We start from the raw sequence: 17895 nt of genomic DNA, 5'->3' as shown, positions 1-17895 counted from the left end.
CTTCTTTTTGGGAATCTCCAAGAAATCTGTTCAGAGCAAGCAATAATCTCGCAGAAACTTGTGCAAAGGCAACTTTGCTTGATATTTACTAATGTACTATCGACTATCTCCCTGGCAACATACAATACATTGATATAATTAATTTTTGTCCTAATTTTAATATTCATAATTAAAGCAGAATTTGAATTGCGCTGCTTATATTAACAGCAATTCCGAAAATATAATTTGGACACTAACTTTTTGTATTCAGAGCTTGTACATAGCAAAGGGTGGATGTATTGCAGTTTACACAAAGTAATGCTTGTGTAATAAGATAAGCTTGTGTATAAGATGGTACTAACTGTGATTAAAAGCAAGTTTTGTGGAAAAAAGAAATGATTAACTGTTAATATACTGTATATGCCTGTGTAAGCTGGTTGAACTGTGACGTAAATCGAGTTTGTATAAAACTAAAGTAATGGACTGACTTGTAGTAACACTTGCAAGGGTGGATCCAGAATTTTTCAAATGGGGGGGGGGGCACAACAGTGAAAACTGAATAGCACATAACATTGATATGCATTGACATTTTTAAGAAGGTAGGAGGGGGGGGGGGGGGGTGACTGTTGGAATCGCTCCTGACTTGTAAACCCATGAACCTAAATTTGTATGGGCTAGTAAGAATGTCCTTACTTGGGATGGACTGTTCCATTGTCTTCAAGGGGTGCCACTAAAAGTACAAATGGCAGTCACTTTATCTAGGTACTGTAAGCATTCTTCAAATAGAGTCGGTACAGTATTGCATTTAGAATGGCCATTTTGAAAGGGATTACACTCCAATAAAGCTGCTAAATTTCAGGATGAAATGTGTTCAACTTAGCAGTCTAGTGTATTTATAATTACTCTATGAACAAATCACAATTAGCTCACAAATAAAGTATAAAGGGCAAGAAGAATATTAGCTGCAAGTAGAATTGTCCCAAATATTAGAGTTAGTGACTGAACACTTTCCCTATCTTCTCGATTCGGCAAGACAGTTTTTAAAGAAAACTCAATAAAGGCGGTGAGGATATACTGGCCATCGAGAGCGAAGCACGGTACAGCGTTCAAGATTGCCAAAGCTCCCGACAAGGAAATTAGATATCTATAAGAAAAATTAAGGAACGTAACAAAGATCAATAAATCAATGAATAAATAAAATTAAAATTAGCTGCTTTGTAAATATGTCCTGATACTGTTTAAATTATTTTTTAATAAATAAAGTTTCTTCTGCCAAGAAGAAAAGGTTTTAGACAAATACACATTAGTATTCCATTGTCATTAGTTCACAAAATCCACATGTAGGCTTTGCCAACACCAGAACGCATGCATAGCAGCTATGAATGAATTTGTTTTGTTTTTATTACTTCTCCTGTATCTGACATTCAAGGTCTACTTATCAAGGCCTACAATTTTTTGTCTACATGAGCAAATAATTACAATTCTTTTCATGTATATGAGGATAGTAAGACTACAAATAACTCCTAATCACATGCATTACAATGGCCTGTCAATGAACTTGAATAGAACAATGCTCTTTTGATGTCTACACAACACATGTGCACACAAGATATATGATTTAATATATGGATATATTTCAAAGAAATATATAAAACCAGATAGAAGATTAACATTTCAAAGGATACCTGCAGAACAGATCTATAATATCTGGAAGTGAGATCGGCAAATAGGAATACTTTGGAATATAGTTGCTGACACTAACTGCAAAAAAAAAAAAAAAAAAAAATTCAAATTATTAGCAAATTCATTAACGCACGAAAAAAAAAATATGTTGCTTCATTATTTAAGAGACACTGTTTCTGTGCATGTCAAAATTACATAGAAATACACCAGTTGATTTGCTTAAAAACAGAATAGAGGAGTGGAACAACTTCGCCAATGTCTTCCCTGACGATAGCATAAGTGGGCAAGGTCGAGGCAGCCCAGAACCCTTAAAAAGGGGTCCTGGGGAGAAGGCCCCTGGAAACTCCTGACAATTTAGGCATTTGAAAGGCTTACTCGATTTTTAGATTCTCAAATTCTGTAAAAATTACACAGGAATTTATTTTTTCCCGACAAATAGTTGTTTTTTCCCTGACAGGAAACGGGCTGAGCTGTCCCCGTCTGGGCCCAAACCATCGCCACCACTGAGAGACACTAAGATTAAGATTCTAATCTTTAAAAGGAGTTCTCAACAACTTGCACTGGTTACTTGATAGGAATGCCAAAAACAGTACAAGGTTTACACAGCATGACAACCATTATTATCATTTGCAAGTTCGCATGGGGGTCAAGAATGAGCGTTCACGTCGCGGCCCTGTTCCTACCAATCCTTTCACCAATATACATAAGGATCTTACCGTCAATTGACAAGTTTATAGAATTAAATCAACATTGTTCCCCATTGTATGAACCTCGTGAAAAGACTTGGTAAGAAGAAGATTTGCAAACACAATGAGACACATTACCTGAATGTCCAAAAAGATATGGATCACCAACATATAGAACAGATTTTCCTCTGCTTTTCATAATCTTGATCAGTTTAGTGTTCTTGTCTAAAAATGGATGTATACACACCGTCCTACGTGCTGCTAAGCAATCACTATTTTTCTGACACCTGGGTTGCTCAGTCACTGGCCTAGCTTCGACGCATGAATGACTCTGTAAAGGATATCAAAACTCACTAATTAATGGTCATTATGTATTAGAAAAACAAAAAAATGTGCATAAAAGGCAAATAAAATAAGGAGATGATTAAGAGGGATGAGGATGATGGTAATGATGATTCCAGTAATAGTAATGATAATTTTAATAGCAATGATGATAATTATGTTGATGATGACAATGATACAGTAATTATAAGGATGCTGGTAATAGTGATAATAATGTTGACAGCAATGATTATTATGATGATGACGATGATGATGATGGTGATGAGGATAAAAAATGGTGATAATGATCATGAAGAAGGGAAGTAATAATGATGTCAAAGATGCTGATAATGATGATGTTTATGATGATAAAAATTGGAATGCTGATTATGATGTTGATGATGATTATGTTGAGGATGATGATGATAATAATGGCATGATCACAATTTATAATAGTGAAGATGAGATAAAGATATTGATGACTGTGATGAGGATCAGTGAGGGTGATGAGGAGTTCAATGACAATGATGCTAAATAATGATTTTGAATATTTACTTTCTCTTGATTCTCAGAATCGGACACAATTTCGTAACTAAAACACAAATCAGACGCGCTGGTGTTGTTACAACATTCCAAATGCCCTCCATAGCCAACGTACACTAGAAGAACAATCAATCAATCAATTAGCCAATCAATCAATCAATCAATCAATCAATCAATCAATCAATAAGAGGTATTAATGAAGACCTGACATGCACAAGACAGGAAGAAGTGGAAAGATGGTGTAGCTGCATGGAACGAGTGACAGTCAGTAACCCCTTGCAAGAGGGAAGAAAACTGACTTAAATAAATGATGATGATGATGAATGAAGACCTGTGAAAACCAGTCCTAAACAGGGAACCCAACATATAGCAACTAGGCCAAATACGTATGTTGGTAAAGGCTATACAGAAACCCTAGGGGTATTAGTTTTAAAAATCTTGTGCTTGCAAAGTGTAGTGGAGTGAAGTAAATAGCTCAGCGGTTAAGATGTTTGCCTTCCAATTACAGGGCCCTGGCTTGTGACAGCAGATTTTTTTTTATGACCAGAACAACTCCACTCCCTGAGTCTCAATTGTCTTAGTTATTAACACTCTGCCAGGAAAACACGAAGATCTCCGTGTTTGGTAACGCAACACTTGGCCGCCAAACACGGAGATCTCTGTGTTTCATGTTTTTTTTTTTTATGGAATCTGATAGATGGGGTAATTACCGACATGTGCTAACATTTAAACACTATTTTAAGTCGGGACCGTAAGTATTTCACTATTTGTTTGTTTAGATTAGCGTAGAGCAGTATTGAATTACTTTCACAAAAACCAATTATCTCAGCTTTGTTGTGCAAATTGCGTATTTTCATTTTACTGTCACAATTGTGATTAGAATAAAGTGTTTGGTACCATTGTAAAGCTAAAAAGTTTGTAGTTCCTGTAGTATTCACTACATGTCAATCTGATTATTTATGCACTCTCAATGAGCTTCTGAAAAGTGTTAAAATTTGCTAAAAATTCTGGCAGTGGCTGATAAAATTTTTTCAAACCCCTGGCGGTCAGAGTTTCAAAAGCATAACTGGGCCAGTGGGAGAACAGTAGATAAACAGGATACCAAGTATATAGAAGCAAAATTAAATTCGTCAAAACTTAGGATCTCTGTATTAACTTACAAGGAACTGTATGACTCATCTGTTGAAGTTTACCAACAGGCATGCAATAACCGGGAGGTGGATAGTAAACGATTGCACCCATGCATCGACTCCAGTCTTCAATACTGTTTACAGGGCAGCCATTAAGAGCGTTTACAAAGTCTCCGGACTGAAGGCCATGTTTACCGAACACAGGAGAATTCTGCAACGACAATTTAAAAATTAAATTAATAAATAAATCAATCAATCAATTGCTCCATTTATATGGCGCCATTCTAACAGTGCTGCCTTGTGCTGCCTTTCAAAAAATATTATTTAAAAAGGTGGGGCTTGAGAAGTGACTGTCAAGTGACGGTAAATGTTTGACGTTTAAAGAAAGTTTATGTAAGAGCCTTGCTCCCCCAGTGCTGAGAGCCTTGTCTTCCCAGCTATGTTTGCCCCTTTGGATGTCCAGGAGCACTTGTTTGTCAGACCTTAGTTCTCGCCTACTCTGTTTACAGTATTGCACGTACTGTACTGCACAGTCTAAAGATAAATTTCTTCATGCATTAGTCTAATCTAGCATACGGACCAAATGGGGTATGAAGGTCACCTAGAAACCCCACTGGGGTCAAGAGTGTTAAGGATACACTAACCTTGATAACATCAGTCAGCACCACGCCAGACCCTGTCACATACAACGGTGATAGTAGAGCCGGTAACGTCAGCATTACAAAAATTCCAGCAAGGACGAGAACAAAATTATGCCATATGCCAGCACAGTAGATGCGTAGCTGGCGTATTGGAGAAACCGCATTAAGTTGGTCCGTGTGAAGGTCCACAAACGCACCAGGATAAATGGCCAACAGGAATATTCCAAATCCATTTACTCGAACCTGCTCCCTAAAATGGAAAAAAGAGAGGAAAACAATAAGACACTTGGTTACAATTTTTTTTAACTGAATTTAATGAATTTTATCAACATTTTAGAATATTCATTTCCATCACAAATATCTGCACTCAATTTTGTGGTACCCTGGTATAACCATCAGGAATCTGCCCCTGCAAGGTCACACCCTTTGATCTTTGGCCTGTAATTTTTACTAGTGTACCATATATTTGCAGACTATACTTAAACACTAACCTTACAGCTGCCATCGCATGTCCAAACTCATGAAAAACGCCACTTATAAAAAGAACAGCAAAATAATACACAATTTGATTCAGTGGTAAATTCACACCCGGCATCTGAAATCAAAGGGAAGATTTTTAATTTAATTTGATTTTATTACAAAAATGTTTATGATACTTAAATCAGGAACGTATAATTTCCCAAAAGAATTACTATACTAGAGGAAATCTTATGTTCATTCAAAGCATTTTCCTAATAATTGCAGAAATTCAATTATTTTTATATTCTTAGATAATATATACTGAGTGCTGTATTTTAAATTTATATCTGTCAAGTAGGCCCTACTTTCAGCAAAATATAACTTTGAAATATCTCATAAAATAAAACCTACCACAGGAGTTAATACTCTTTCCTTCTTCTCAACTGAAAATGATTTAATTAAAGTCCATATAAGGAGGGCTATGGAGGACAGCATTGCAGCAATCCCGAACCAGACACCGGCTGTAAACCAGACTCTCGTTAACGCCGGTTTCCACTGGCCAACTTTTAAAAATACCCGGTTGAGACAAGTTGAGTACCAGCGCACTTGAGCAACTGTAACTTGGATGCCATTTCTATCTTGGAATTCGCAATAACGTAGACCATAGCGTTTATGAGTCTGTAATTATTAAAAGAAATAATGTCAACAACAATTCCTGGTAAATCGTTTTTTCAGCTAAATTATCTTCCCAGCTAACAGCAGGGATATATTTATGGTTGATGGGGCCACCCAGCCTTAAGGTTTGACTATGAATTGACTATGTATGGATGGCTATCTGATCTGATAAACGATGCATTATCAGAACAAAATTTATTTATTCAGTGCTCTGACTAGTAGAATTTTGTGGGCTAATGTACTATTATAGTACTCTTACTTCCCGACATACCACCTTTAAGATTGTGAGACTGTGGTTAGGGTTAAAGGGCAGTGTACTAAAGTGCACTACACTATTAGCCAAAGTGTGGATTTTATTAAACCTACAGGTAGGTGCCTTCCTTCTTGCGGAATTGTTTTTACACTTAGCACACCGTACCCTCCCTATACTATATAGTCACATAATGTCGCCTAAACATGGACTTCAGTGACAGTGTGTGCACTGCACAAAACCATGAATACCAACAACTAGGCCCAGGCCTAGCTTAATTGCTTACCTTTACATAAGATTCTGACAAATACAACAGAATTGAGCAAAAGCCTATGACCAACAAAGCAAGCCAGGCACCCCTGACTTGTGTAGGCAACATATCCACTAAAGTCTCCATTAGTACATTTGATTCGAAGATTCGAATAAACCTGTACACAGGTAGGCCCAGGCCCTATGTGCCTTCTTACACTCAGCACATCGTATCCTAGTCACATACTGTACATAATAACATGAACACGTCACTTTTAGTGACAGGTACAATGCCGGTCATGCATGGCAATTAACATGCTGGACTGGGTATTATGTGCGCACCGCTGCACTGCACCATGTAAAGTCCTGCCTGGCCTGGGGCCATGAACACCATCAACATTTTCAGTAACCAGTTAGATGAGTTAGCTTACCTTTGCATAAGCATCTAACAAATACAGAAGTGACCAAAAGCCTGTCACCAACGCAAGCCAGGCACTTGTAGGCAACATGTTTACTAAGTCTATTTGGGGCGCACTGGCCCCCTAAGCTTTCAAAGCTGCCAGGGCGAACCCCGTCTTTCTCCGGATCACGGAGTCCTTTCTGACAGAGGCCTATCTCGGGCCCAGGCCTAGACTGCTGCACAAGACAAAGAAGTAATCCCACTTAATGACCTCATCTAGAAAGTTCCATCCACGTAAGACGATGAACACATACAACAATTGGTTAACTGATGCCTATGAACATTATCTGGAACTCACGTTCATTATAAAATTACTACAAAAGAAAATTGAATTCCAACTGTTTCACTGAACGTGCAGAAAATCATGTTTATTCCGTTGTAAACAACCAACAAGCATGATTCATTGTTAATGATTGGGCGCCCTCTACGCTTCAAAAATGTTTATTAGACTCATTTGCAGGTTTGATTTGCATCACAGGTACAAAGTGACTGTATTTATTTACTTATTTATTTACCAAGTTTATATAGCGGCCTTTTCATGAGTCTTCATGTTGAAAGGCGCTTTACATAAGGATACAAAATACAATACAAAAATATAAATTTGGATGAATATGACATTAATTACATTATATACAAATTAATTAAATAATTGATTCAAACTATAATTTAAGAAAACATTATAAAAAAAACACAGAAAAACTACATTTAAACTACAATAATTACCAAGCAAAATATAAATGATTAACTGATTAACAATTTATTGTAACATAAATATTTTTTTTTTTTTTTTTTCATTTTATTCGTTTGTAATGATTGTGGTCAGTACCCACAAATGCTTTTTTTTATCAGCCTAAATAAGAATCTTGCTAACTAAAACATTTTATTCAGTATATTTATAACTGTATTATTGAGTAATTAAATTACTTGGGCATACAGTAGTACTGTATCATTTAATCCTAAGATGGCCTGCTTTCTCCCTCACTCTCAAACAAAGTGATGGTTCAAAGGTGCAGGCTCCACTCATGATAGTTCAGTATCTTTCATAAATCAAGTTGACATGGTTATCCTGGGAATTATGTTTGGCAAGGCCAAAACTGGCCCTACAAATCATCAAGGACACACCACACTGACCTCTAAACTAATGGCATTGGGTGCAGCATTTCTATGATAAAGGAATTATACCACCCTACAGTACATATTACTGTATATTTAAATATTCGAGTATATTGTGTAGTCATATCTTCAATAAATAAAAAAAAAGAATGCAGAAAGAACAGAAAAAAAAAAATATTGTATAGTGGCAGATGGAAACAGGATAAAAAGGGTAAGGAGATAATAAAACTGGTATCCTAGTAAACTAACGATTCACACAGTAACGAACTGCATACCAGACACAATATCATCAAAGAAAATAGTTTTTTAATATTTTTCTACAACTTATTATACAATATCATCTTTGTTTTTCAAATGTGAAACAAACATTTAACAACCTATATTGTAAGTTTAAAGCTAGAACGTGTTGGCAAAAAGTCAACAGTAAAAACTTTCCCACTGCTTTGGTGTAATATTATTATTAAGTAGCATTATATAAAGTACAGGTTCACTATCTCTTATTCTAGGGTCAGTCCAGATTATCAAATTTTCTTTGACCAAATACTGTTGTATGTCCATATATAGTCATGATGTGCCTATATATGGTCATGATGTGATGTCATCATGACAAAATTTAAGCATCACTTGTTTTTTTGTCTAATAAAGATTAACAGTCTGGTCAAAGCTAAAAAAAAGTTTGATCAGAGTTAAATATAGGACTTTCGGATGTCCATCAGAAATGTAAAGACAATTTGTTTGATTAGATCTGAAACAAGGATAGTTTTATTATACCGCTCATCTAACAATGGGCTTTAATCTGAATACAAAATCCGGTATGTACTTAAAACCTTAAAACTAAATACTGTACTGTAAAAAATAAAATCAAACATTTAAAATAAAAATACATATTATACTATACTGTACAATCAAAGGAAGGTGTGTACACCTTTAACACGTTTTCTTTGTGTAAAAAACTAAAAACTTTTCTCGATATTGACAATCTACAAACTATTTTCTAAGAGAACAGCTTCATGAAAACAATTATGATTATAACATTTATTTAATTGATTGCTAGTTAGGGGTCGTTCACAATTATCAATATTCATACAAGTACACAAACAGTACGCTAGGGTGAAGGGGACAATTCTGCATGATTTTAAATATGAATTCAAAGTAACTTGCAATATTATATATAAAATAATGTATTTCTGTAATGCAACCAGGGATATAACAGGCCCGACCGATTTTTATGCAACTAAAGTACAGTACGGTACGTCAGTCCTTTTTTATATACCTCCTTGGTCAGTTTTACTATTGTACACAAAAAACAATGGAGAAAAGTTTTGCAAATCAACATTTTTTTTATGTACACTTCCAGAGACGAAAGGGTGTACTGAAAAAAGTACTGTTTGTACACTTGCAAAAATGTTGATAATTGGGAACGACTTCTTACAAGACATCAAAATAGCAAAATAATTGCAATGAATGTAAATTCTATTGGAAATGAATGTAATAAAAACATGAATCGTTTTTTTTTTTTTCCATTTGGTGACTCAGGCTGTAGTTAATATTCACTGTTACATAACACTACACAAGCAAATAGAATCATTGACAAAGGAATGTTGTTATTAAAATTAGTACACACCCTATAACAAGTTGGTTTCTTTCTTTACCATAACAGTTTGATAAACTCCTTTGATAAACAACAATCAACAACCAGTACGCAAAAATGAGTTGTATAGTATAATGGAGGTATAAATAACAATTTACACAACCTAAGCCCTGTCTAGTTTATCAAATTTTGACAAAAAAGTGTTATAATATGCACGTATATAGTCAAGATGTGCCTATATATAGTCATGATGTGATGTCATCATGACAATATTTAGTCATTTCACATGGCTTTTGTCAAATTAAATTTGATTGTCAGACAGGACTTTATAACAACAAATGTTTCATCCATCATGTGGCCTGCTTATTCATTCATTCTAATTAGGTTAACATAACTTTATATCCACACTATCAAATTTTCTGTTACAAAAAACTGTTGTATGCCAATGACATGATGTTCCTATATATGGTCATAATGTGATGTCATCATAACCATATTTAGGCATGTCACATGATTTTTTTTAAAAAATATAATTTTATAGTCTGGACAGGGCTTCAGAAAAATAATAGGTTTGATTCAGGCAAAGTACAAAAAAATAATTTCTTTCTCTGGGACGAGAATCTAGTAATTTTATTTATTTGAAAGTACAATACATACTCCAAGTATTGAAATACACGCCATCGCTTATTTCAATACTTGGAGTATGCATTATACTTTCTTATCCGAGATGAATCAGTGGACCTTTCGGTTTTTATTTATTTGGCCGTTTAAGTATTGTGTTTCTGTACTGAACTTTTGGTTATGATGCAAAAAACACTGACACTTGATTAAGTTTATATTTTATCCAGCCTACAGTATCAAATAATACCATTTTCTATACTTTTATATGGTAAATTATTGATAAATTTAATATTTTCTTTCAACAATTTAACTTTTTTAATAATATTGGACATCAGAAATCACTACAATGCTGATCAAGGAGAACATTATGCTTTATGATTTGGAATGTACAATTTTGTATACAATACTGTAGAGAGATTCCACATGAATATTAATATATTTTGTATGTACAAAAGTTTTGTTTAGGTTGCATGAGCTGTAGAGTTATCTTGTGGTGGGTTTGTTGGTTTTACATTACCAGGACAGGCATGTCTATACCTGTACTATCAAATTTCTATGTGACAAATGTGTGTATTGCACACATATTATGGGTCATGATGGTGTCATAATTATAAACCAACATGGGTGTATCACAGTTTTTTGTAGCATAAAATTTCATAGTATGAACAAATTTTTAATAAGTGATTAAATAGCATACCTCCAACAGAATGCCACCAGAAAATATGAAAGACATTTAAAAAACATTGGAATGTGTATTTGAATTGAAAGCACAAATTTAACCCTGGAACAAAAATGGCACTGCCAACATGGCCAAAGTAAGGCCCCATAAAAAATATTATTAGTTTATCACCCCTCCCTCACCACTTTTTGGGAAATTCAGATTTTTATTTTTTTTCAAACAAAATATATTTTTATTTCAAACGGTCATTTTTCCGTCTTTTTTCACTTAAAAAGCTCAGAATTTCTTGTAGATATGTTTACTAAAACAACAAAACATATAATTTTTAATTATAAATTTGATTCCATTCTTATGATTTTTTATATGTGTCCCTAACCATTAATTTACTGTGAACATCGGTAAAATGGGGGCGGGGGTTAGAAAAAAAAAAAAACCTCTCTCCCTCATCACTTTTTATTCATTGATACGGCGATAAACTAATAATTTTTTTATGGGGCCTAATCAGTTTTTAGAATTTAAAGAAGGCTTCAACCAGCAGATTAAAAGCCCAAGTGTGTATAAGTATAATAAAGGAAGTCGTTAGGCCAAATAAAAAAATAATTGATAGTTTCACGTCCCTACCCTCGTAAAATGTTGTAGGCTCTTGAAAAAAATCTAATATCCGCTAATAAAAAAAAACAATAATTTTTCCATGGTAAATAAAAATAAAGATCTGAAAGAAAGAATGGCAAAGGTGGAAAATAAATGGCAGAATATATTACAAAGGTTACTTTACTCCTTTTATAAAATAAAATACAGGTCTCCCCTCCCATAAAGACTATTTTTGGGACCATGGTTTCCATGGTGTTTAGCAGCTTTGGTCTCTAATTAGAATAATAATGATAAAGACATCTTTTAATTTTGGACCACAGAAAATATTATTTAAGAGCCTGTTTACCACTATAGGATAGTAAATAGCAAATAGAACCTCAGCAAAAAAAAAAAAAGGGGGGAGGGGGGGGGGGGTGGAAAAAAAAGAAGTAAAATCCTGGACGTGAAAATAAAAATTTCATTGGATTTAAATTGCAGCTTCCATCTTATATTTCTATTTTCTCAATTGCATAGAGTAAGCCACACTTTTAACAATCTTTCAGTCCCATCTATCTGCGCCATCTGCGCTTTCTCTCGGTCTTGGTACGCTGTTAGATATAAATTCTTTCAAACTGTTACTATGGCACTTTGGGCACTTGTCTGAGTCCATGAGGTGGATGACCTGTGGATGTTGGGGGCAAATCATTCTTGAGCGGCCGTGGAACATCAAGCCACACGTCCTGCAAATCACTTGTGTTGGGTGCCTGAAACAATTGCAAACAGGCTTGGCCAGTTGCTCTGGAAAATTCTGAAATTAAAAAAAAATTAAAATCAATATATAAATGCTTGTGACACAACACCTTCTGAAAAGAACTACTGTTTAATTAAGAATGTCTTGATGTTTTGACTGAGTTGCTTTTTGGAAAGATCTACTGTACATAGCAGTGTTCTCCCGAAGCTGTTTTAGCCATCAATTTTACAGCTAAAAATATTGGGGTAACCAGTAAAAAATTTGTGTTTGTGAAATACAAAAACCACTGATTAGGCCTAGGTAGTCTAGGCTAACCTCCTTTCAATGTTGTTTTTTTCAATCAGTAAACCCCACTCAAAAAGGTTAATACCAGACACTGTACACATAGCTCAATTTTTATGGAAAAATTTACCAGTAAAAATGATTCAATTGGGAGAACACTGACATTGTGTAATATAACTCTGAGTATTTATATTTTACAGGCTCTTATTATTATCTTTTATTTTATTATTTACTTAGAGTAGGCACACAACACATACACCAAGGACTGTCAATATCGATATCACTGTCCAACTTGTACAGTAGGTGACAATCCCTTTCACAAGGCAATACACATTATGATGCTTTACACAAACTAAATCTTAATATGAGGTTTAGGGATTGGACTTGTTTTGGTTCAGAAAAGATGCTGCAACACTGACAGGGATTGAACCCAGGACAAGCAAGCATCTTAACCACTAAGCTATTCAACTTTACTCACTTCGCCATGCATACCTTCAAACAATAATTAAAATCGACTTTTGATAAAATAAGGCCTTAACAATTTATAATTGTTTTGTTAGGATGATTTGAATCCATGGATGGGCATAGAAAAAAAAGATGTTTTTAAGTTCCATAATTGCTATTTCACATATTGCGGAATGTCATTCAACGACCTATTTTCAAATGAGAGGGTTTGTAATGTGCCAGAGCATTTCAGCCGCAAACATGTTCAACCATGATGTATGGAAGAAACACATTTTGTATTTTATGTATTCAGTTGGTTTCATTCATTGAAGGACTATTAAATATCCTACTGCCAATTAAATAATGCATTTGTTTATTAAAGTAATAAAAAGATTGAGAGAGAAAAAAAACAACATATTTTATTTATAAATTTGACAATGGAAACCAAGGCCAGACATAACACACAAGAAATGAGCATACTCCTGTAAGTTTGAACAGACTTAAAATTCCCAACTGGGAACTGATATGATAAGCCTATTTATTGCTAAAATAAACACAGTGTATAAAGACAAATACAGTTTAAGTTTCTGATTTCCTGGGTTTTTTAAACACATTGCAGCCAGAACAGATTCGTTTGGAAATGGTCTTCACCCAAAATTAGGGAATAATTTTAAATATAAGTTGTTGCTCCTGATCTGTCTCTTATACACATCTGGGGAGGGCTGGCTTGCCTTCCCTGTATCTATTGTAACACTTACTGTAAATCGGCCAGATTACTCAGAAATCTGGCCAACAAAAATTGATTCAACAATAAATGTTATAATTAACAACAATTTTAATAAAATTAAACAGCAACAATAAACAGTTTAGCTGAAGACTGCACAGGATGGCAAGAGAAAGTGAATGGGCTGTCGGAAGACGAGAGGCATTAAGAAAAATTAATAAAATATAAAAAGAATCTCTATTTAATCTAGATTTGATTGAGATTCTGGTGGTGCGTTGAAGTAGGGCTTAAGTGCAAGAAACAAGAGAAAGTATTCTACCATTCCTAATCCTATGCTTGCATGTATATATTGATTGACATGGGCTCCTTTATCCAATTACAGCATGATCAACAACACTATGGCATGATAAGGGTATTAATTATATTTATGGCTCATCAAACATAAAAAAAGGACTTTCATAATATTATAAACAATTAAAATACAAGATGAGGGTGCAATGTGCAACAAATTGGCACTGCACTAGCTAGTCCTATTATTGGCTAGTGCCGCTTAATAAATTAAGGAAAACAAAGCTCTCCTCATTTAATCATTATATTTAAATTATTATTTTGCCAGTAAAATTATGAATTATTAGTTCTTATATTCTTATTCTGAAACAATTTACAAATAAATAGTACAAAAAACCATAAAAACGAAAATAAAAAGAAAAAAACCAAAAAAAAAAACACCAAAAAAAAAACAAACAACCAACTGAGTGAGTTGGCAGGAAACACAAAAGCGAACCTAAATTGCTACAACAAACGTCAATATGTTTACCACAGGCCTAGGCCTAGGCCCTAGGCCTAGCCCAGTTTCACATTAAAAATTAAAAAAATTATTAAAACAAATGTCACATTAATAATTAATTACCACATTAAAAATACCATCATTAATTAGCCTTATAAATTATGAACATACCTTTGTTTTGGGGTTGACCGTTGGGATGACATTAGCCAAAGTCGTTCCCCTTCCACAAGCGGAAAAGTTACGAATACCGACTCCCACTGCGCCTCCTTCTCCCACAGCTGAATACCCGGGCGGCGAAGACATGTTTTTCTCTTCAGAAAAAAACTTGAACGAAGTCAAGCGCCCACCCTAGAAAAAAATGGTGGGCCTCAGGTATTTAAAGTATTTAAGTGACAAGTTTAACAATTTTTAAGAAAACAAAGTCACAAAAACAATATCTAAAGAGGTAAAGTAGACACTTACAAAAAAAAAACGTTCAAGTATAACTGTGATCTCCAAGGCGAAATTTGATTGCGAAACGGATCCTCGTCACTACACTGATTCGCGCGTGCATTGAACTTTAACCTTGACTGATTGCATGCTCAAAATAAACAACACGTGACGAGTTTTTTCGGCAACTACTGTATTATGGTGTGGTCCACCACATGTGGTCATCGACGATATCTAAAATCGAAGTAAAAAAAGAAGAAAAAAAATACTAAAAATCAAAAATAAACTATTGAAAGGACACTCACCAAGAAAAAACATCCCCCCCCGCGGGACAGAGCTCGTCGGGCAGTTAGACCATAAAACATATAAAAATAGGCCCACACCAAGCCAACACACATGTCTGTCACAGTCTGAGAGTGCCATTTCCGGCCATCCAGAGGTTGATCTTTTTAAAAAAAATCTCATTTGGGAAGGGAACCCCCTCTCAGCTCTCTCCCCCAGCTCGAGCCTACGAGCTCATACACATCTAGATGTGTATAAGAGACAGGGCCTAGGTAGTCATTAGCACTGTTTATACAGAACCATTTAGGCCTACAATTTGATCTCTGCAGTAGTTACGGTCAATGTCGTACGTCAATGCACTTTCAAATCTGCAATGTTAGGCTTTATAGGTCCATGGCTGAATGGTGGTTATTGGCCACTCTCAAATCAAAACTAGGTATCACTTGTTCTATTTTCTCTATGGTATCACCATGGAGGTATAAATCACACATCTTATCTGTGGTAGGCGGTAAAGATGCCCTGGAATGCAGAGCTGTGATTGGTGGGTCAAGTTCTGACAACCGTGACAGTCGAATTACTCTGAACTCAATTTACAACAAACCAACAGGAAACTGCATTTCCATTCATGGTGTACAGTACGTCTTTATCTGGTGAACAATCTGTTGTCGTTTCAGGAATTTCAACAGTTATCCTGCGTAGACTGTTTACTTCCATGGTAATATTTTGTTTTCTTTAGTTAGATCGTGGAGTAAAATATTTCATTATATACTGTATATCATATAGGCCTATATAGGCCTAGGCTATGACCCCTAAATGACAGTATGCCAATTCAGCTCCCGAGTTCTTTTTTCTGCGTCACTTGTGTAGCGTAGACTATGTGGTGCAAAGGAGGTATACCTCCTACGAGTTAGGGTCGTAGCGGGTGGTGTGGGACCGGGTGTGGGTCCTGACTGTAAAGTAGTGTAATGCCTGTGCGGGTAATATATTAGGGCCTACCCGCGCAAAAATTGGGCCTAGATTCTGGAAATCTGTCTGTGCATTTCTGATTTTACCGGCCGAAAATATAGACAGGCTTGACCAACGGATACAAAAGCAGTGAGTTGTCATATGACTACTGTATAACCATGGAGGTATTAAACCTCCATGCTATATTACCTGCATATAACCCAGTGCCGGATTAAGCATCGTCTGGCCTCAAGGCACATTTTGGAAATGGCCCAAAAATGTTAATTGAATGGACAGTAGAATGTCTCCGAGTTTTCTGGCCTAATAATACCGGAAAATAGAGTGTAAATAATATTGTAGTCCAACTTTTGATGGCCCATCATTTTCGCCTGGCCCACAAGGCTTGTGCCTTATTTGCCTAATGGTTAATCCGGCACTGATATAACCACTCTCTGAGTAAAGTTAGGGCCGAGTTTCTGCACAATGATTTTACACTAAAGTTATTAATTTGTATGTGCCAATTGTGCCCCACGAGTCGTTAGACATCTTGAAGTGATGACAAACAACCGAAGTCAGTGGTGCGTACCAACAGAAATAAGAAGCTTTGAGGCAAATCTTGTCATCATGTTTAATATCTAAAAACTCCATGACAGAGGGTCGTATCACATTAATTTTTTTTTTAATGTTCTCAAAAGACTATTCTACACCACTATCTATATTGAAAAATGTTTTTGACCTCTGAAATAAAGATGGAAAAAGAAGAGCCTATTTATAGTGTATTACTGTACTATAAAATAGGCAGTGCAGTAGCATAAAGATTTCTCTACAAGTTATGTTTTATAAAGAAGTATAATAGTAAATAATGTTTATTTTTAACACAGGAAAATCTTATATGAAACTAAAAAATTGTTGTATCTCTGTTTAAATAAAACTCATCATATCTTCACCGTGTCATGTATTATTATGAAGTTCGATTGACATACATTCACATCGACACACAATCCATCCTTGTAATAATAACAGAAAAAAAAAAAAAAAAAAAAAACTGAAAACGTACAGCGCGCAAAAGCTTGAAGCCAAGAAAATTCTTCTTGTGACCCATGACAATGCGCGTTCTGCTTAGCTTAGAACCTGCAATGTGCTCGCATTCGGATCGCTATGCTGTATCGTCAGTCGATGCTTGACGGGCGCCATCGACTCCTGTTTCGGCCCTTCAAATTCTTTTCGTGCAGATTACTTCAAAAACGATTTTCTCGAAATGGAAATTTTGCTCAAATCGCGAATTGTGTTAGTTCGTGATGTGAGCGACGATATTTGTTAATGAAATAAGTTGTTAAATATTTTAAAAGTAATCAACATGCTGTTTATTTTTCAACAAAAAGCCTCCAAAGTCGCGCACTTTGCATGTCCCGATTGGATTTCTTAAAAATTCTTAATGTCATAATTTTTAAAATAAATAACTTAAATAAATAAATGTACTACAAAAAGGTAAATACAATAGATGTCTTACAAATTTAAAATTTAAAATGACATCAATAGATCTATAAATACTTAAAATTTGACTTTTTTAGACTAAAAAAGTTTGTCCCTGAATTGTCATC

General features: G+C 35.0%; 1 protein-coding gene and 2 long non-coding RNA genes across 5 annotated transcripts in view; 1 reads left to right on the top strand and 2 right to left on the bottom strand.

Moving 5' to 3' along the window:
* Positions 1–587: 587 nt before the first annotated feature.
* Positions 588–7483, bottom strand: LOC117113474 (membrane-bound transcription factor site-2 protease-like). 2 transcript variants are annotated; one of them, XM_033256811.1, is made up of 9 exons: positions 7048–7483; positions 5854–6120; positions 5475–5578; positions 4987–5233; positions 4373–4553; positions 3225–3328; positions 2487–2679; positions 1665–1740; positions 588–1123 (listed from the first exon to the last, which is right to left on the bottom strand). In XM_033256811.1, exons 1-9 carry the CDS (start codon positions 7123–7125, stop codon positions 901–903), a joined length of 1473 nt encoding a protein of 490 aa, XP_033112702.1. In that variant the 5' UTR covers positions 7126–7483; the 3' UTR covers positions 588–900. The 2 variants fall into 2 exon arrangements, with proteins under 2 accessions (XP_033112702.1, XP_033112701.1); XM_033256810.1 differs by lacking the exon at positions 7048–7483 and adding an exon at positions 6654–6788.
* Positions 7484–8475: 992 nt separating this feature from the next.
* On the bottom strand, positions 8476–15250 carry LOC117113455. Of its 2 annotated transcripts, XR_004446216.1 has the most exons (3): positions 15101–15250; positions 14810–14986; positions 8476–12458 (listed from the first exon to the last, which is right to left on the bottom strand). It is a non-coding gene; the product is annotated as an uncharacterized LOC117113455 (long non-coding RNA). The 2 variants fall into 2 exon arrangements; XR_004446215.1 differs by having other exon boundaries at positions 14810–15240.
* A 604-nt stretch (positions 15251–15854) lies between these two features.
* Positions 15855–17895, top strand: part of LOC117113456 — a 6393-nt gene continuing 4352 nt past the window's right edge. Inside the window, exon 1 of the long non-coding RNA XR_004446217.1 lies at positions 15855–16064. This is a non-coding gene — a long non-coding RNA (uncharacterized LOC117113456). The remainder of the gene's footprint in view (positions 16065–17895) is intronic.

The sequence above is a fragment of the Anneissia japonica genome, unplaced genomic scaffold, assembly GCF_011630105.1.
Source record: "Anneissia japonica isolate Jap-2015-1 unplaced genomic scaffold, ASM1163010v1 scaffold493_len2256704_cov171, whole genome shotgun sequence".
Lineage (NCBI taxonomy): Eukaryota > Metazoa > Echinodermata > Crinoidea > Comatulida > Comatulidae > Anneissia > Anneissia japonica.
This window is presented reverse-complemented; position numbering and strand designations above follow the sequence as displayed.